Genomic DNA, 21852 nt, shown 5'->3' with positions numbered 1-21852 from the left:
TTTTTGTCATTCATATTTTCCATATATTTTGTCCATATTGTTTCATATTTTGCTTTATTGTCCCCCTCTCTGGGCTACTTTTGCTTCACACCCCTGGCTGTATTGCTATGACAGGGAGGGATAGAGAGAGAGAGAGGGAGAGAAAGAGAGAGAGAGAGAATGTGTGAGAGTGGGGAGGGTTAGTGAGTATAAAACCCTCAGTCTGAGAAAACGCCTCTGCAAACATACCCTGTCTCTCCTCCTCTCCTCTACATCTGCTGCGCTCTCTCTCTCTCTTTCACTCGCTGTCCTTCACTCTCATGCGCACACTCACTCGCTCACTTCACCCTCTCTTTCTCTTTGCTGCCTCTGCCATCCCTCATTCTTTTCATTATCATGTGCAATTCCCTCTACCAGGCAATGGGATCAACTTTTTGGAAGAGCGTGTGAGTGCATGTGCATGCATGTGTGTGTATGTATGTGTGGACTGAGTGTGTGAGCGAGCGGATGTGGGATCTGTGTGAGACCTCTCTCCTGCCAGCCCAACGCATCCAGTGAGCCAGCTAAGCAAACCAGACGTGAACGGAGCTGGGCAACTGTGCGAGAGTTTGTGTATGTGGGTCTCTTTCTCCCTCACGCACTCCTCCAATCACCTGGGATCCTAGGGTTTGTCGCCTATCCCCCGGACCCCCTGCACCCCTCTATCTATCTGTCTCTCTCTGCGGGTCTCCTCTTCTTCAGCAGTCACCATTTCGGCTCCCGGCAGACCCACGCTGGCTGCCCAGCCACTCCCGCGCCTCAGCCTGGGCAGGAAGACCCTGGTGGCGGCCGCCGTTGGGGTCATGCTGGTGCTGGTGCTGGTGGTGCTAATCCCCGTGCTGGTCAGCTCCGTGAGCAATGACAACAGCCACTACGAGATGCTGGGTACCTGTCGAATGGTGTGCGACCCTTACCAGAACAAGGGCACCACCACGGGCATCACCAGCACTGGCTCTTCTGTGCAGGCCGAGGCCGAGGCTTTGGCCGACCACAGCAACATGCCTCCACCCTCCACGCTCCTCCGGGGGCCACAGGGGAAGCCGGGCCGGCCGGGCAAACCCGGACCTCCGGGGCCACCGGGGGAGCCAGGGCCCCCGGGTCCGATGGGGCCTCCGGGGGACCGGGGGGACAGGGGCCGAAGCGGGGTTTTGAGCCTGGGCGATGACGGAGCTATCAGCACAGTTACGTACAACACACACCCAAGAGTGGCTTTCTACGCCGGACTGAAGAATCCACACGAGGGCTATGAGATCCTCAAGTTTGATGATGTAGTCACCAACCTTGGCAACAATTATGATGGCAGTGCAGGCAAGTTTATCTGCAGTGTACCTGGCACGTATTTCTTTATCTACCACGTCCTGATGAGAGGTGGTGATGGAACCAGCATGTGGGCTGACCTGTGCAAAAACGGACAGGTACGTGCCAGATTTTCCCTTTTGTCCATGCACCTGTGCTCTTTTGTCTTCAGAAGATAATTTGTGATTAGTATTCTTTTTATGTCCTATGTTTATTGTGTTTTTTGTCTCTTTTATGTTTGTGGTACATGTTTCTGTTGTTATGCGCTAGTGGTTTAAGCTGGTATTCGCAGAGCGTATCTGAATTTATTAAACTGTTAATGATGACCCCACAGAGGACAATCGAGACGTTTCACGTCCTCTCTATCCTTTCGTTTCCTCTGTTTCTGTATTCTCGTGAAACCACTGAAAGAAGCGTTAACAGCTGCTGTGAGTTTTTGGTCCCCCAGAGCACGCGGGTGAAGTTCCCACAGCTGCAGAGACACACACACGCGCTGAAAGCGCGCTGACATTGTGCGCGTCCCCTCTAACAGAGGACAGATATATTCTCTGTCTTTTATTGAATTGATAATAAACTTTATTGCCGGTACAAACTTTTTTAAATAAAGGTCAGATATTCCGCGCATTTTAAAGTTTAATTAAACGTCCGCGTGCATTATTAATGCAGATATTTTTCTGAAGTGTATTCATTATTATAAGGCTATGTTTTTAATAGAGATGGTAAAGGGAGAAATTGAGAGATTCATTTATTCTGTTTTATTTAATTTCATGACAGCATGAGTTTGGTTTTTTTCCACAAAGAATGGAACGGGGTGTTTTGGTTCTGTAGTTTGGAATGTGTATGGTAGCCTATTAGGGGTGCATTAAACCGCACAAAAACTGGCGGCGCATGCGAAATCCTAAAACTTCAGGAACTTGAAATCACAACGCCAGAGAGGCAAGTGACATTCTTGTTTTCTAAATGTAGCTATCAGAAATCAGAAATTGTCGTCTCTCCTTTTCACTCAGCCTTTACCCCTCTTTCTAGTCCTAAATAAATTTAGATGATCAATATTTTGTTTGCTTTTTTTGTGATGATATAATAAAGTATGCAAGTGCATGGTTTGTGTAAGAACTAAAAATATCCCACCCGACATCTGTATTCATTCGGAGCTTTTAGAGCGCGGTACTCTCTCAGGTGCACGCGCCGTTCGCAGAGTTCAGGATAGTGTCAGTCGCTCTCCAAGTTAATTATTTACATTTCAAAGTATATTTCTAGATTGTAAATGTTATAAATGCTACGAATAAATTCAATGTATATCCAATGTACACGGCTATTAGCGATATAAATGTTTTATTAACTTTTTCATGTTTGTACAGACATTTCGCGCTTGTTATAATCACACTCATATAAATCAATCTTATTTTAGACCACTGATCAGGTAGCTACAATCATCTTAAATTTGACTTAAGTATGACTTAAATCTGACTTTTCAGCCTCTTAAATGATAATTCCCTTAGCCTGCTTGAAATTAATGTATTCTTACAAACAACAATAAAATCAAGCAAACTGATGAGCGTAATAAAATACACTTTAAATGCTCTCATTTAAAGATTCAGTACGATATAAATGTGTGTTTGCACGTCTTACCAAGAGTAAATAATTTCTGTAGCATATTTACTGTAGATATAGGCTATTTAAATTTTATTTTACAAAACGACGCCTTCTGATATGCCTAAATGTAAAGGTTAGCCTATTTTGTGCTTCCTTGGTGTTTTTTACGCAGTAACATTTAACTGCGTTATTTTATGCGTGTTTCAGGCCTACGTACAATTAACACTGTAAATGTTTATTATGAGTTAATAAAACTCCAAAACTTCTATGCCCCCTTATGAATTAAAAGAACATACAGGTAGCCTACATGTTTCCCATTTGCGACCCACAGCTTAACAGCATATCTGTCAACATTTATATTTAACTGTAAGGTGCGAGAGGGAGAAGCAGGCAGCACCTGAATGTTTTTGTGTCTCTGCGACCTGGAGGTCAGCGCGCAGGACGCACCGTTGCCGCGGCAACCGGAGATTCCGAAAGATATATTCAGATAAATCCATCAGTCTCTCTTAAAGTAAATAATTTAGCTTTCACAAAGAAAGTGTCAAAAAGAGAAGACTTTTAACAGCTGATATAAAGAGTGGATATAAGATAACATTTACTGTAATTTCTGGAATTGTTTTCTCTCAACATATCTCACATTTCCCTCTCCCTCGCCTCACCGTCCCTGCACGTCCTTCTTTTAATTATCTTTATTTAAACATAATTACAGTTTCTTCATTGGATCAAACCAAGCTGTCTAACAAACTACTCAAAAACGTATTTTATCCTTTATGAATATTATCCATGGTTTTACTACAAATTAAACCAACAAACCACAAATTAACAGTACCTACTGTCTAACCATGCTTAAAACCATGGTAATTCGTGTGCCAAAAACTATGCAATTTTACTATAATTAAAACATGGTTACTGCACTTTTACTATAATAAATAAAATTAGAGTTATTATCCATGAGTCCTGCTAAGTAAAGCAGAGATCAGAGAGCAACACCCACTAAGAAGTGGTCCCGTAGAGACTGCAAGTACTGTAGCCTAAATGTGTACCCTCCGCACTTGTAAAAGTTTGTCACCGGAGAAGCGTTACTGCTGTTTTAGATGTCTTTGTTTTCCCTGTGCCCTGACTAGATTGTCTAAGCAAAACCATAAAAGCAGCGCACTAAAGGCAAGAGCAGGCAAAAACTGTTGGAAGCACAGTACAGCATTTATGGAGTGTGTGAACGAACAGCATTGGGTAAGGAAAGCATATGTTGTCGTAAAGCACCGTCTGTTGAACACAATGGGTCTTGATCTCTAGAGACCTTCTTTACAGACACTTTAGGCAGACATAGGCGATGGGCCTTCCTGTTGAGATTAAGCTAATCTGTATAAAATGGTTACTGCCTCACTAATTAAACTGCTTTTTCAGAGATATGTTTGTGTGTAGAGAGAGTGGACATACAGTACAAAATCTGGGATTGTCAGAGTCACACATTTGTCCTTAACAGTTAAAAGAAACTTTTAGTTGCTGTGTTGTGTTTCTCAATGGCAGTGATGGCGTACTAACAGACTTTCAGCTAGTCTGCTGTATCCCTGTGGACTTCCTCTATTGTTCTAGTGGCCACACTGACCATACAGACACATACAAGGGTCTATGTGTGTTTGTATGAGTAAATGAGAAAGAAAATAAGGAATATTTGTGTTTTGGTGAGATTGCAGTGAGCGCTGAGTCTTGGACCGGAGCTTCGCTTTTGTTTTATTGGTTTTAGCTTTAACACACACGCATACACAGAATCCAATTCGCTTAATCCATTTCAACATGTCCTGTTCGTTCCATCCCACAGTAAGTTTGTTCTAAATTTGCCAAACATTTTCCCCAAATGAAAACCTTTGCCAGATGGAGGTGTACAGATGCCCATGATTTCCTTTTCAAATTCCACTGGCCTTACACGTTTAACGGCTTTGCTGGGAATTCCGCTTCAAATGCGATAAAGGAAAGGGGAAGGGAGTGAAAAATAAAAGACTGGGGAAAGAAAGGCGCGTGTACACTGCCAAGGATTCTTTGTAATCGTAATTAAAAACTTTGAACTGCATCCAGATTGCGTTGGCACCTGTCCTTGTGTTCCTTCTGTTGATATTGTCATTAATCCACCAAACCCATTCTGACTTCATTATAAGCGAATGCATCCAGGCACTCTTTGTGTTTCTCAAGAGGCTCCTTCTGAATAATCGTGCTGTCTCAGACCACACACACAGACACACAATACAAAGATTCATTTGTTTGGTTTACAGCTGTTTCATATTATACACTAAATAAGTTTTGCAGTATTTTGCATGACACACCTTTTCTGTTTTTACCTCATGTCATTCTCAGTTTTTTATTACATAAGCAAGTAAACATATAGCGCCCTTAAAAACAGAAGGCATATCAATTAATTGCTGTTAAGCAGTTTAACAGATAAAAAAACAGTAACAGATCATTTTTATGTAAAAATTGATAAAATGTGCTATTATGAGTAATAGGAGTAGGAGCAATACTTAAAGTAAATGTGTATGTGTGTATCCAGATAACAAACCAGACGAACACACTTCACCATCTGGAACAGGGAAAATGTGTTTCATAGGCGTGTTTTTAATTACAGGGTTCAATGTTCGGTTATTAGTGCCTCGCAAATAACTTGTTTAATTACACATGCTACATAAATGGGATGTTGTTCATCTGTATTCGGATGGAGGGAGACAGGTAACATGTTGCTGGAGGCCAAACAACCCCTAGATTAATCATTTTTGGAAACATGACAAATAGACATACATCATGTGCAATAGTCATTTTGGTCACAGTGCATTCTGTGAAATATACGAAATCTTTCAGTCTTTTCAGATTCATTCTTCCGAAACTTGTTATCCTTAAAATGATCTCCTGAAAGTGTCCAAACCATCTTTTAACAAGTCCAATAAGCAGTGCTCTTCAATAACAGCTTGTTAATTTGTATTTGAGTTAGTGGGTGTACTTGCGTTTCACTCAAACGCACTTTTCCTGCTCTTCATTTCTGCCTCTAATCAGCTGTTGAGGTGCTGGGGCGGGGCCTTTGCCCCTGTTCTGATGTCTAATTGGACACTAAATTTGCCACCCGGTGGAGCAGAACATTAAAACCAGTCTAATTGGGTGCTGTATGGTTATTAGCGCTAGATTTGCCTGTGCTGCGAGGAAATGCCACACGTGTCAAATGTGTCTGGGTGACATGGAGCAAGCGCTATACGGTGGAATCCATCATTTATTTATAGACATGGGACTTTACTTTTAGGCTACTCCTTCCACACCTCCGCAGTGTTCCTCAAATGCACATCAGTCAAATACCACACTAGCGGTTGTGCTGTTAGTTTGTGTTGTTTTGTGGCGTATATACCTGTAACTGTATGTACTGTAGAATACCTGCACCAAAATAGCTGTGTCTCTGTTTTTGACTGACTGACTGAGGAGACCCTCTTCATCTTTAATGAGCACAAATACACACACAAACATACCGTGTTACACACTCCCCCTCTCCACTCATTTATTAGCTTGAACACACACAGACATGCACACCCAATGCTTTTCGAGGGACTCAACTTGGCCCTCGTCAATGTTCATCAATAGCTGTTCCACTCAGACACAGCGCTCACCCACATTTCCCTCCGCTTACACTCCCGCCCTCAGCCCGGTTACCCGGTTGAATTAGTCAGCGCACGCTTGTGCGTGTTTAACACCTCGTTCACCTCAGAAAATAAACAACAGCTACTGTAAGATAACAGCCATCCACCCAGCGCCAAATGATGAATAGGGCAATTCATGAAAAATGTATGCCGCAGCAGAAACCATGCGTCTCTCCCTCGCTCGCGTCCCTCGCTCCCTTTCCTCATCTTTCTCTCCCTCTCCTTCAATCTCCCTAAAGACCAGAATTACTGCACTCTGCTCATTATGGTACTGAGAAGAGGTGAGACCACTCTATCACACAATAATGCTTTATAACACTGTGTGATGCTTCATTATGCAGCTACGCTCTTTACTGACTGCTTAGCTTAGAGGTCAGGGCATTTTGCGCCCCCGGGCGATTCTAGGATTTTGGGTGCTCAGCTTCTTTTCTCAGTGTGAGATGTGTTGGCTAAGAAGCTTAATATTGAAATGTTAAAAATATGCATCGATTTAAATGGAATGTGTTTTTAGGAGATATATATATCAGTAATGGTGGCATATTTGGTTGAACCTTATTTTGTTATTTGTGCGTTAAGGATTTGGATCTGAGGGTTGCTCCTCTCACCTGTGCTACTGGATGAATGAACACTATTTGAAGGGCCAAAATTTAGGTACATTTTTGCAAGATGTAATATAAGTCTGTGTGTAGAAGTTTCAGTGTAAAATACCCCCCAGATCATTTGTTATAGCATGTCCATAATACCCCTATTTGGGCGGAGCAAAAAAGTGCTGTTTTGTGTAATGCTTTCAGTTAAAAATAGATCTGATCAGTGGGGGCTCGTGACTGCTCATCCGAGTGGCGCAAATTCAAAATGTGTGTTCGGAGTGTCATGTGTGTTGCTCGTGTTTTCAAAATATTTATTTGTTGCGTCATGTGAACCATGTTTATCACGTGTTTTGTCAAAATAAGTGCCTGCTGCACACACGTCAAAACCGTTTATGATAAAAGAGACCCTCATGTTCACAAAATACACGCAAGACACTCCCTTAAAGGAATAGTCAATTTTCTTAAAAGAAAAATCCAGATAATTTACTCACCACCATGTCATCCAAAATGTTGAATGTTTCTTTGTTTAGTCGAGAAGAAATTATGTTTTTTGAGGAAAACATTGCAGGATTTTTCTCATTTTAATGGACTTTAATGGACATCAACACTTAACACTTAACTCAACACGTATCGAGTATCAAAGGACTCTAAACGATCCCAAACGAGGCATAAGGGTCTTATCTAGCGAAACAATTGTCATTTTTGACAAGAAAAATAAAAAATATGCACTTTTAAACTCCAACTTCTCATATTCCTCCGGTCTTGAAAGCATCAGCGTGACCTCACGCAATACGAAACTCCGCCCCAGTGTTTACAAGTGTGTTGAAAGTGGACCGTTGTTGTATGTTGAATGATACTAATTAATGTCTTTGTGTCAGTTTATTGTTTACAATGGTCCGCAAATGTGCGTTTTATATATGTAACACGTGACCTCCCTACGTCACTACGCATTTACGTTAGGTCGCGCTGGACCGGACCTAGGCGAAAAGTTGTGGTTAAAAGTGCATATTTTTTATTTTTCTTGTCAAAAATGACAATCATTTCGCTAGATAAGACCCTTATGCCTCGTTTGGGATCGTTTAGAGTCCTTTGAAACTCCGTTGAAAAAAAGTGTTACGTGTTAAGTGTTGGTGTCCATTAAAGTCCATTAAAATGAGAATATAATTTCTTCTGGACTGAACAAAGAAAGACATCAACATTTTGGATGACATGGTGGTAAGTAAATTATCTGGATTTTTCTTTTAAGAAAATGGACTATTCCTTTAACAGTAAACTCTTAAGATTACGCATAAGATTATGCGAGTATCTGGCAAACGTGAGCGTCACTTTTATCATAAACCCTTTAGACGCGTCTGCAGCAGGCACTTATTTTGACAAGACACGTGATGCACATAGGATCACTCGAGGCGCAGAACAAATATTTTGAAATTACGAACCACACACATGACGGGCTACATACATGTTGTGACGAACTTCGCATCGAGCGCCCTCAAAAAAAAAAGCCATGGCCGCCTCTGGATCTGATTTTTGTGAATACAGTCTGGGACAATATAATCTTTAACCACATAATTGCTACAACGTTTTGAAAAGCTTTTGTGTAAAGTTTACCACTCAGTCAGTGGCTGTGGGCAGGTCTTTGTTATTGTGACATCACATTAACAAGAAAAGCAAACAGCATATCTAATGAGACTGCTTTGATTTAATGGGGATTAAACATTTCATTGTAGGGTAGTTGTGTTCACACACTGCCAACACACATTTATGTCCAAATACCTTGTAAAAGAGGATTTTGCATAATATGGGCCCTTTAATGTAATGCACTTTTACTTTTTTAACAACCAATATGGGGGATTATTTATAGTGAAATAAGCAACTTTATCCTTCTCCAGTCATTTTGTTTTTAGCTAATGCTAAGCTCACATAAGGTATTTGCTGCAGACTTTTTGGGGGATGAGATGGGTAGTCAAAGTCAATATTTTATAAGGAGTCATAGATATTGGATATATGGTGGGTTATAAAAGACTGCAGATGTAGTAAAATGCAGAGCTGTTTTGATGAACACAAGAAATTATGCTATGCAAATTGCTCTTTTAAGCAACGTAAGGAAAATCAGGACTTCAGATTGATTTTTTTGCATTTTGTATTGTAGATACACCAAAGCTCCTAAAATAAAGGTGATTCATGATGCCATAGAAATAGTTTTTTGCTGATTGAAACTTTTTACAAAAGGTTCTTTGCAGTGAAATATTGTTGTATAGACTATAAAGAGGTATGAAAGAAATGGTTCTTTAAGGAATCAAAAATGGTTCTTCTATGGCATCGCTGTGAAGAACTTTTTAGGCATCTTTATTTTAAGAGTGTTCTCTACAGGATATAACAGGGTCATGAAAAACTTAAAAAAGATTTTAAAATTGTGATTTCTAGGCCTGGAAATTTTGGAAATCAATAGAGTAATAATAAAATGTCTAGTGAATATAACTTTTTAAGGTATGCTCAGCTAGAAAGGACCATTTCTGAGTGTAATATATAGATTTTATTCAATAATCACAGATGACTGGAACAGTCATGATATGAAAGCTGTGGCAACCCAATAACTGAGTGAAACTGTGTGTATGAGTAGGCTTGGCTTTCTTTCTTATGCATAAATGTCAGCAACTGAAGAAAAGCTGGTCTGGCATGAGTTTCTGGCATCCTGTTCTGTAGCCAGCTGGCTCTCGTCTATCATGACCATCAGCGGACCACCTTATTATTTAAACTCCTTCTCAGTTATTATAACTTCATTAGGGGCACTTTTGAAGTCACGTCAAAATATTTTTGTCATTTATTCCCTGTGCAAACACCTCTGTCCGTTCTCCTCAAACACTTCTAATTATTGTTTAAACATATCATCATTCTCCGAGCATTCCTGGAGATCGCTGACAAGACAAAGAGCATCTGGGTAAATGAATCTCTCCGGTCGTCTCTGCGTGGTAGCACGACAGATGGAAATGAAAGCGTGGCACCTTCACTTTTGTTTTCCACAACTTATCTAGTCCTTAATCAGGTTTGCTTCACTAATAACCCCAAGTGAAAAAGCAGTACATGGAAGTCTCAGATGTCCTCAGGAATTTTGCCGAACCTACGAGCATCTGGCTTCATCTCGTCTCTCTGAGCGGATTTTTCTCTGAGCGCTGAATGAAGTGCTCCGCTAAGCCTTGATCAGAGATGCAGCTCACAATCCACCTTTTAAGTATAATTAGAGCCAGGCGTATGCTTCAATTTAACCGCAGTACCACACACTGAATAAGATCCCGTAATGGAGTACGGGGAGTCAACTGGTGTCACTCACAGGGAAATTAAAGAAAGAGAGAATGAAACAGAGGAACGTGAAGACCGCATGATGTGTCCGTCAGGATTAGTTTGCTTTCCAAACATGAAATATTTACAGTAATATCACAGTGAGACAGATCAGGCTCTGGCTGAGAGATGCTGTGGATGTCTGTGAGAAGATTCATTGGTTTTTCATTCTCAGCGTATATATATAAATAATCCCCTCATTGACTCTATTAAGATTTTGAGCCAGTGATGAGGTAAATTAATTGAAGGCTAAATGTCATTTAACATATCAAATGTCATTTTTGTGCCATAAATTCCAAACACAATTGCAAAAATAACAGCCGTCTTCGAACAGGTTTTTTGGACTTTCTAAATTAAAATATTGTCGGAATGGTTTACCAATTTATTGATTATCAAACTACAGTTTGAATGGTTCCTTATTGAGGTCACTGCAGATTTAGGAATAGGAGAAAAAATAATTCCCTCCAGGTGTAAATGAAGAGTTAATAAATCCATTTTGACTAATTTGGGTAAAAATGTGTTAATGACAAGATGAAAAGCACTATTTTTTTGTTACAAACGTTCACATAGCATCTTTAGGTTATAAAAACATAAGAAATTCAAATCAATAATTAGATTTTCAAAGATTTATTATAAAAACGGATATTGCAAAATGCAATAAATCCATGACAAGATTTTTTTTAAATGCTATAAATCTATTGAATCAACATATAAATGTGCATTCATCTTTGCCATGTTATATTCATTTAGCTGACTAGTGGTATACACTGATTAAAAAAATAAACATTAATGGCATTAATTAAAACACTTACTTTGTAACATTAAGAACACTGTCATTGCTGCTGTCATCCTTGGGACGTCGTCGCTGAACTTTTTTTTGACGGCGATCAGCTGTAAAATGTTTTGGTCCTGCTCGATTTTAATTGACTTAGAGTAAAATAATGGAAAGTTTTTCATAAGATCCCCTGGGGTCAATGTGTTAGCATGACAGAAGCTTGATCCTGGCGTGTGAGAACAAGCAACAGCTGGCATTTTTCCTCCCCCTGAGTGCCTCTCATGTAAATTATTAGATTTTGATGGCTTACGTTTCTTCCCTGCCACAGAAAGCCACCACAGGTTTATCAATGCCATCAAAAATTAAATTTTTTATGTTTGTTTGTTGATCATGAAGTACAAAGTAGATGAGGAAAACTAGGATTCTGTGTGTATTCAAAGCACCACCATTACTGTTTACAATGTGTGGAATGGCGCGCTGTGATTGGTTAAGCGGATTTATTGCATTCTGCAGAGAAGGAGGACTGGCGTTTGTCGCGGTTTGAAAAAAAAGCGGTTATCGGATTTTGCGTAAAATGAAGAATTTATTTTTTAATACTGACCTCATACAATACTGATTTTGTTGGTAACTATTTTTTTTCAAATGCCGTTGATCGCGTTTTGGAACCAAAGAAAAAAAAGAAAAGAAAAGAAAAGAAAGAAAAGGTATAAATACTGTCACTGGGACACAATGTCCTAATATGTATCATTAAGGTACAGATATTCACCTGTGAAGTACCAATATGTACCTGTGAGGTACTAATATGCACCTTTGAGGTGCTCTTTAGGTTCAAATGTACCCCAGTTTTTGTGCCATTTTCTGAGAGTTCATGAAGCATGCAAGATTATGGCTGAAATGTGATTTCTATACATTCATGTCTCAGTCATGGCCAAGCAGAGGAGTGCGACTTTGAAAGTCTAAAAAACATTTAATGACTCTGAATCTGAACAGCTATGAGCACAGTGACATACATTCATTGCGACTGTCTTACGAAACAGCTGCGTGCCAGAGCAGGACCGTCGGTTTTTGTGTGTATAAAACGCTAAATGCAGGCTGCCTGTCCCCGTAACCCAGCCCTAAAGCCTAGCGCTGTCATTGGACTCTCATTCTTTGACTTTGCCCAACTCCACTTCCATGTTTCATGCTTAAACCCCTCCACCTCATTTATATCCCCCCACAGTCCTTTTCCTTTCCTGCCATTTCTCTCCCTGGTAAAGCTTGAAGTTTATCGCAGTGACCATCTTCCTTAATGATTTTGTTTACGAGTCAGCTGACGCAGATGCTTGGAGGGCATCATAAATGAAATATTTACAGCGTACTCGTAAGAGGCAATTGATGTATCCGTCTTAGTGCTTGATATCTGTTTACGCTGAATTGAAATGTTCCGCGCGTTTTTGTTTTTTTATGTCTCCTCGTTGCTCCGGCCTGGGCTGTGCCAATAAAATCACTCTAACAATATTGTAAATCAGCCACAACACAACCTCTGTCATTCAATCTTTATAAGAGTTTTAAAAGCTTTACAAGCTTAGACTTCAATGACGGTTCAATTGCTTTTTAATTAGTCTGAAATGATATCCAAGCGCAGCCACCAACGGAAGTCCGGCCTCCCAGAGGAGGCTAATATTAAAAATAAAAAAGATTAAAACATGTTTCATCGAAATCCTCTTCAGCATATCCCACGCGCTCCCTGGGCACTAAGAGCTCACCCTTTAATAAGGCCACTGCGCGGGCTGTGACTGCTAAAGGCGGATTATTTGATATTAATATGCACCGGACGAACATCGGCATGGATTCAGAATAGCAGCCTTTGTTTGCACATCGATATTAGACTCACCAGATTTAATCAAGAAGGTAAACAATGACTTGGAAAAAAAAGAAAGAGAATAAAACAGAAAGTCAGAGCAGCAGAGAGTCGTCTTGGTGGGGTAAAGGAAAGACTTCTTCCATTTGACCAACTATATACTTTATACTGTATGATAATGAAAAGCAATAGACAGTAAAGTAGCTTTACAGTTGTTGCATTACACAATTAAAAGTGTCGTCCAAAGCAAACTTTATTTCTAAATATGGACTTTATACAATGTCAGAATAATTGCTGTCACAGGAGTGGTTCCCTTTCAAAAAGTACACATTTCCTAAAAAGTTCATAAATGTATTTGTACCTAAATGGTACATATAAGTACCTTTTTATAGTGACCACAATAGTTTTTTATACATGTATATTATTTTTGTTATTTGGGCTGTCAGTTAATTGTGTTAATTTAGTGCTATTAACTATACAAAAAATACAATTTGATCATGAACCCTGAAGTTAAAGAACTGTTTTTTGTGAGTTTTTTCGATGGAGTTACAGTAACAAAGGCAGCACCTTAAAATTGATTCATTTTTCTTGAATTTGGCTTCTTGTTACAGTACATATTGATGTACTGTGCTAAAGTCTTAGGCCACCATGCTACCATTAGATTTGTTGTTTTTGCAATTGTATAGTGATGATCATATATAATTATTGTGTCTTTATTAGAATACAACCAGAAAATACAGGAAATGTGTTTAAAACAGTGTAAAGGTATAAGCTGAAGTGTCAAGTTTTTAGGATAAACTCCCCTTCAACTTGAGAAATAGCAGGCAGATCTCTTAAACCTAAATGAAATTAAATCCTATGAATGAATTAAATCCTAATTTCTAATTAAATGACTTCAGGACTTCAGTCTCCTCAAAAAAGCTCAAGATGTGTTTTGTGCTAAAAGAGGTCACACTAAATACTGACTGATCCCTTAAGAAGACATTTAGTTTTGAATTTTTTTTCTGTTTGTATCTTAAAAAAAGAGTTAAAAATAAATATGGATGGACATTAAAACTTTGCTAAAACAACCAAGCTGGTGATGGTGTCCTAAGACTTTTGCACAGTACTGTATATTATTGTGATCACTTAAACTTATAAATTTGCATATCATATAAATAATATGATTACATTTTAAATGAATTGACAGCTCTACATTTAAATATTGTATCCAATCATCTGTATAGCTCAGTGGTTCACAAACTTTTTGCCTTTTTTTGCCCCCTTGTGTAGGGTGCATCTCTTCACGCCCCCTCTAAAGAAAATTCATGACATAAAACTTAGAGTTTGAATTAAACTGATTAATATTAAAAAATTCTGTAGAAATTACAATGTTATTGCAGCTGGGTTGCTGGTAACTTACCGTAGGTTTAAATTTATGTTATTTGCTGGCAGGGGTTTGTTCAAGGTTAGATGTATTTTGAATATTGGCAGGTCTTTGTCTTTACAGAATAAAACTATACAATAACAGCCTCATGCGGAGCATTCTGGGAACCAAAAATCATCATCAACCTTTTTCTGTTTTTTGCTTCAGATTTTGTTTCGCGGAATTATTTGCTTGATGCTGTTTTTTCAGTTTTACTCTGTAACAAAGTGTTTGAACAAAGTGTTGCCAGTAATAACATAAATTTAAATCTACGGTAAGGTACCGGCAACCCAGCTGCAATAACACTGTAATTTCTACGTAATTTTTTTACAGTGTCCCCTTACACTCTAAAAAATTTGCTGTAATTTTGCAGCTGGTTGCCAGTAACTTACTGTAGAAGATAAAGTCAAAAAATGTTTCATGTTCATTTAACTTTAAACAAAATGTTGCCAGTAAATAACAAAAATGTAAAATCTACAGTAAGTTACTGGCAGCTTGTTGCCAGTAATACCCATTAATACTGTAATTTCTACAGACATTCTTTACAGTGTAGGTTAATTTATACAGAATTTATGATAAATTAATGTATTTTATAAAATTGAGTCCCCTGGTACCACCTCGCGCCCTGTCAGTTAGACTGTTACAAATCTTTGAATACAAACATTGATTACAAATGATTTTATAATAGACAAATTCATTCAGTTTGGGTTCTGATTAACATCAATTGATTTTTACCTGATCTCTCTATTGTATCAGGTAAAAAATGTCACATTTTGTGGATTGTGGGTGGGGAGAAATTTGTCAATCTTCACAATAAAGGCTATTTATAGTGGTTTACCAGGCAATAAAAGGGGGGAAAAGAAACAATTCCTATAAGAAAGGTTCTTTCAAAAACAGTTATTGTACAGTATGGTATTCACTGCAAAGAGCCCTTCACACCTTTATGGTTAAGAGAGTTGAGGTTGTGTAATTTCCATATTAAACTATATTTTTTTATTAAAAAATATTTTTACAGACTTTGGGTAAATGGATAAGATGAATAAATAAATATATACTATAAATAAATAAAAAAGAGAAAAGAACAGAGGGCATGGGGTGGGGCAGTAAGGATGATGGATAGACGGTCAAAGGGTCAGTGTACAGTATGTGTCTCTCTTAAACCATATAAACTATATCACCAGCCGTCTGCTGTTCTTCTTACCCGAGCCATTGATCATCTGTTCTCAGCCTCTCTATACTGCCAGAATTGAATGTTTTAGGACGATTTAAGAAAGACATGGCAGATGAAAGAATTGCAAGTAGAAATTTACTATTTAAAAGAAGAACACAATATATGCCAAGATGGGAGTGAATGAGAAAATATGTCAGCACTTCTCATCCAATCATATTCAAAGACAAGAACAAAAGATCGAAGCAAGTGGCATTAATTTAAATGGACATTTCTCAAGCAAAAAAATCTAACTAAAAATATGTTTCCGGATACATCTTATTTTTTTTGAGAGACGTATTCTGATTGTGTTTGTCAAATGTTATATATCCCTGGTTAATATGACGAACAACACCTGTGCTTCTCAGCCTGTACAGTTGTGTTAGCTTAAGGATATAACATTATCCTGAAACCAGTTGGATCATAAAAAATGTAACCACTAAGAAAAGTAAAGTTAGTTCAGAACAACCACATCAGTTTAATATATTTTCTATTTAACACTGTCAAATCATATACTTTTCATCTGACCAAACGCTTTACTCTACAGTCACGAGGCTTCATCCAACAATCCTAAACCTTTATGCCTTACATTACTTTTTCTAGTTGTTTCATGTTATATGATTTCTTCTTTCTCTGCACTGTCCATCATAATTAAGGACAACATTACAGTCCCTCACTGACACACCCACAGTCATTCAGTTAACAATAAAAACTTAATGAGAGGTCTCTGCTGTGTTTGCTGATCTCCCTGAGGAGTGCTATACTGCTCGTCTCTGGATTACAGAGAGCTCCAAATCTCTCCCTTTGCCTCAGCAAACCGACACTGAAGCAGGACAGGAAATTTAAGGCAATGTCACTCATGTCCTGCAGCCTTCTTACACTGACATATTCGGTAAACAGCGTGTCTGATCAATACGGAGCCGATCCGGCAGGCGCCGCCTCAGCACAAAACAGAAAAACACAGCAGAATTTCGATTGGCAGATCATTCATAAAATTAATTCTCTCTCTTAATTGCATTTTCTATGGTTTGCTTTGTTACTAAATTTATAATCTGCTGTTTATAAGTTAACGTGTATAAATCCATCACTGCATCACTCCATAAGTATCAATACTGCGGCCTCATACTTCCCTCTTCAGCCACCACAGCCCAAATATCCATATGGCTTTGACCTTTGGGAATCCCCTCTGCCAGGGTATTTACAGGCACGTCGTGTTTGTGTGCCCAAATGAAATTAGACAGAGGCACACATGTGCCTAGCCACAAACATTGGCTAACATTTCAACAGGACAGGTGTGCTTGGATAATCAAACCAGCCATTTACTCAAGCAACACAAACATACTTTGTTCCAAAACTTTGAGCGAGTTGCCTGGCTGCCCACGGTCTATATAAGATAAAGAGAACTTTTTAATTTAATTTTTATAAGCACGTAAACCAAAGCCAGCACCTACAAGGTAACAATGTTACTTGACTTGAAGCAATAAAAGCTATTTGAAATTAAGTATGAGACAAGGTATGAGACAGTTCTCCCCTTGCTAAACAAAGTTTGTCAGTATGCATATAAGGAGCAGTCAGTTAAAACAGATGCTGCATTTACATGTTCAAATTTTACTAATACAAGTCCTTTCTTACCACTCCCCTTCCCAAATCAATGTTCTTTCTCAATTTATTATCAATATTGCCAGTGAATACAAGCTACCCTGAGTAGGAGCGATACACTCCCCCACATACACTGGTGTTAATAATAATAGTGTATTGGGGTCTGCTGTAACACCTCTGCCCACGGAGCTCTCTTTGGATCTGAGAAATCCTTTAAGACAGAAATCTTAATTAGAAAGAACAAAAGTCATCTAGAACCACGACAATACAAACACTTACAGTACATGCCTCACTCCTTTCCTTTTAACTAGCATTCTAGCATTAACACTTACTGTAACTTATCCGAAGTCCAACTTTCTCCATCTGATAATGAACTGAAAGAAAAGGCAGGCTGTCACTTTTAATTCTTAGCATGTTCACATACACAGAGACCCAAGCATGCACAGCTGTACATATTCATGCCTTCACCAGTTAGAACTTTCATTCACCCGACAGATTACTGAAATCCTCAGCAATTTCCTAAATTCTGTCGTGTGATACTCAAACAAATCCAGACATATTAAATCGGTTCACGTCTCAATCTTTTCTCAGCACGCTCAGGTGAACAGTAACTATTAACGGCAATCTGAACCAGAGTAGAGCATCCTGGAGTCAAGCAATTACGTCTCCATGGATATCCGTATTTTTGTTAAATAAGGAAGATTTTAATTTAGCAGAGGTTGGGGATTTTATGGATCTAGATGAATTTTGAATTTAGCTTTTATTCATTAGCTTGCTGTGAAGGGTGAATTGCCCTAACGTGGGACACTGACTAATGTGGGACACATACAGTAGTAGTAGTTTTCTGGACAGGGCTTATCCTAGTCCCAGACTAAAACGCATGTTTGAGCTGCCTTAATTTAAAAACTTCTTCCATTAACATATCTTAACATATATCAGTGCCATTGTTTTGTCTAGAAATGCACACCAGTATTGTTTTTTGTAAGGTATGTTTGTAAAAACAACACTGTTAGACTTAACTGTAATTTCTACAGTTACTTACCACAAAATGGCCAGTAAAATACCATAATTTTCTTTTCCAGGTCATTACTGTAATATGCATTGCATTATGGGTATTAACATTTAATTTACAGTGATTTACTGTATTTTTGAATTTGCGGTAGCCTGTTGTAAAACAACAGTAGTAGTGCTACTGTAGTTGAATAAAAAAGTGTTATAGAAGCATATAAAATGGAAAAATAAAATATCTATGAAATAAAATAGGAAATGAAATACACTTTATTTGTTATGCTTTTAGCAGTAAAGCAAATTTCAAAATGTGAATTGTTTTTCAGCAGTGTAAATAATTTATTGAGAATTGTAGATAGAAACAAGAAAGAGATTATGGATAAATGCTTGGCCGTCAGATTTGAACTCTGACCTCAAAACACTAGTGGCGCCAAGATTTCGCTCCTCTGAGTGTTTCTTGCTGAATTTAAATGAAAACAAGCTGCTTTGCTTTTTATAGTTAACAGTCAGACACTTTGTTTTTCAACCTTTATAATTTATTTTCAAGACCCTTGTGATGGTACATCGACTTAAAATAGGTTGCATGACATGTCTACCATAGTCTGACAGGGTCTGTATTGCTTTTACTCGTACTTTTAAACTTGGGGTTTCGGGTAGTAACCAGAGCATAAAAAGAATTACAATTTGACTGCTTTACGGCATATGTCACTTCCTCCACTTCGTCAAATTCAGACGTGAGTGGTTGCAGCTGGGTTGCCGGTAATTTACCGTAGATTTAAATTTATGTTATTTACTGGCAAGAGTTTGTTCAAAATTAAATAAATTTTAAATTATAACAAGTCTTTATCTTTACAGAATAAAACTATACAATAACAGCCTCTTGCAAAGCATTCTGGGAATCAGAAATCATTATCAACCTTTTTCTGTTTTTTGCACCAGATTGTGTTTCCCAGAAAGTTTTGTTTGATGCAGTTTTTTTAGTTTTACTTTGTAAAGAAAAATACTTGTAAATGTTTGATGTTCATTTAACTTTGAACAAAATGTTGCCAGTAAAAAACATACATTTAAATCTACGGTAAGTTACCGGCAACCCAGCTGCAATTTCTACGGAATTTTTTTACAGTGTAAGGTTTTGTCGGAGGAGACCAGAAAGAGAAAACAGGAGAGTGACAGAATAAAAGGAAGGATGAGGATCAATATTGGGCCAGCGTTCGCTCGCTGGCGTGAACTAAAAGAGGAGGAGGGTGTAATCTTTTTTTTTACGTGAATTTGGCTGCAGGCTACTTGGGGAGTGTACCGAGTAACTTTTATCAAGTGACTCCATGGTAGTGTTAACTGTTTTTCCAGAGATATGGACCCAATGCTGCATGACTTAACCCATTATTGTAATGTTTTCATTTACATTTATTTTTTGGTGAATCAGTCTCCAAATGCAATAAAATATAATTTTATCAATTTAAATTATTATTATTATCATTGAATAATAATATTATTAAACACATGGAGGAAACTTAAAAAACTGTATGAACTGAAGAATATTAATGATGTTGTTATAAAACTAGTTGACAAATTATTAACACTTAATGACATTTTAATGACAGATTATATTTGTACCACTAGTTGAGGTCAAGAAAAATATTCATGATGCTGTTATAAAACTATAACACTTAATGACATTTTAATTACAAATTATATTTGTATCATTGGTAAAAAATTGTCAGTTATGTTGTTTTGGGAATGTCAAGTTGTCATGACAAGATATGATGTATTGGTTAATGTCAAGTTTTCAAAACAAAGACAATCAAAACAATGTCATCTTTGCATTAAAAATGACATAACGAATGACACTTAACGACAGTTGTCAAAAACATGCATTTAATCTTCTTCATGTTCATAGCACATGTCATGTCATGATTGTGAAGGTGTCATATGTCAGTCTTATGAACACGGTATGAGTAAACGGTGAAGTGTTACCGAATATCTAAGAACTGCCACTGTGATCCCAGTAAAAATTCTGTATGTGCATGTAACCTAGACAGATCACCACTGTGTAATTGGACATTATATTTTTTCTGTATTGCCTATTTACTAAACCTCTTTCTTTTTTTCTCGCTTTCTCATATAGGTACGTGCCAGTGCGATCGCTCAAGACGCTGATCAGAACTATGACTACGCCTCTAACAGTGTGATCCTACATCTAGACGCTGGTGATGAAGTCTACATCAAATTGGATGGTGGCAAAGCCCACGGGGGCAACAACAACAAATACAGCACCTTCTCCGGCTTCATTCTTTACGCTGACTGAACAAGTGAGAGGAGAGAAACAGAAGTGGCAAAGAGACGTAGAGAAAAGAAAGATGGAGCATTTATCATCCCAATTCTTTATTTTACAAGAATTTCTCCATTGCTTTGACACATACTTGAGTGCCAGTTTTCACAGCTGAAAAAGTTTCATCCGACTGAAATGACAGACTCAGTGGAACGAGAGTTCAGTAGATTCACTTTGAATCGCATTGATGATGGAAGAAAGACAAGGAAATAAACAAGTTATCCAATTGTGTTTTTCTCTCATGTGTTAAAAAAAGACAGTTTGTCTTTCTTGTTTTAAGATTTCAGGAGTGACTGGCATAGATCTCGTCCTTCTTCACTGTGTGTGTAAGACTCTCACCTGCAGAAATCTATTGTGAAAAAAAATATCCCTAATCCCCCCCAACTGTGGAAGAAATGATGTTAATTTGATGGCTTGGGTTAAAATCGAACAACTAAACAAAAAGTAATGTAGTTAATTAATTACAAAGCTTGCGTGCATTCAATTTCTCTGTACTTCTACATTGGGCAGAGCTCCCCCTGTTGGCTATTGATGGTCACTGGGTTTGTTTTGCATTATTTGGTATGTGTTGTAATCTGTTGGCACTGCAGTGCTTGATAACCTTTGTGGGTGAATGTTGCTCCTTACAAGTATATGAAACAACTGAACCTGCTACCCTATTTCCATGAAGTACTACCAATGTCAATTAGCACTAAACCCTAAACTCCCCTCTCTCGCAATCTTTACCCCCTGCATCCCTGAAGAAACAGTTGTGATATTTAGTACGACAGCACTTTTGCTGTTCCCATCTGAGAAGTACAAGTCATTTTACTTTTGATTCAAAGAAATATTTGCAAGGTGGTGGGTATGTGGGGAGAAATAAAGGACAGAGAAAAGTCGAGGGGCTTCACCTGTCACTTAGTCAGCAGTGAGAATATTTATGCGACAGTATTTTATTCTTATTGAGCGAATGAATGTGTGCAAATGAGATTTATTTGTGAGCGTGCATGTGCGTATGTGTGTGCGTGTGTGTATCGAACACCAGAGCATGAACTGTATTTTGTCTTTGCCACATTATTGGTTTGACAAATGTTCTATACTTTAGCCAGTCAATGATGTGATATAGAGCCAATGAGATTGCATCAGACACGTTTAGCTAAGCCTCTACAGAGAAGATATACAAGAAATAACCAAGCTGTAAATTAAATAAAT

General features: G+C 38.2%; 1 protein-coding gene across 1 annotated transcript; it reads left to right on the top strand.

Annotated features, from left to right (window-relative positions):
• Positions 1-192: 192 nt before the first annotated feature.
• c1ql1l2 (complement component 1, q subcomponent-like 1-like 2) lies at positions 193-20903 on the top strand. The gene is made up of 2 exons (XM_055194002.2): positions 193-1433; positions 20458-20903. The coding sequence occupies exons 1-2, from the start codon at positions 822-824 to the stop codon at positions 20635-20637; spliced, it is 792 nt and encodes a 263-aa protein (XP_055049977.2). The 5' UTR covers positions 193-821; the 3' UTR covers positions 20638-20903.
• Positions 20904-21852: the final 949 nt, after the last annotated feature.

This window comes from Misgurnus anguillicaudatus, chromosome 19, assembly GCF_027580225.2.
Source record: "Misgurnus anguillicaudatus chromosome 19, ASM2758022v2, whole genome shotgun sequence".
NCBI lineage: Eukaryota > Metazoa > Chordata > Actinopteri > Cypriniformes > Cobitidae > Misgurnus > Misgurnus anguillicaudatus.
The sequence above is the reverse complement of the archived record's forward strand: the minus strand, read 5'-3'. Positions and strand labels throughout refer to the sequence as shown.

Excerpts from the sequence above, each read along its gene's own strand:
- c1ql1l2 (XM_055194002.2), top strand. The coding sequence starts at position 822 with ATGCTGGTGCTGGTGCTGGTGGTGCTAATCCCCGTGCTGGTCAGCTCC. Across the intron at positions 1,434-20,457 it reads ACCTGTGCAAAAACGGACAG|GTACGTGCCAGTGCGATCGC; the intron begins GTACGTGCCAGA and ends TTTCTCATATAG.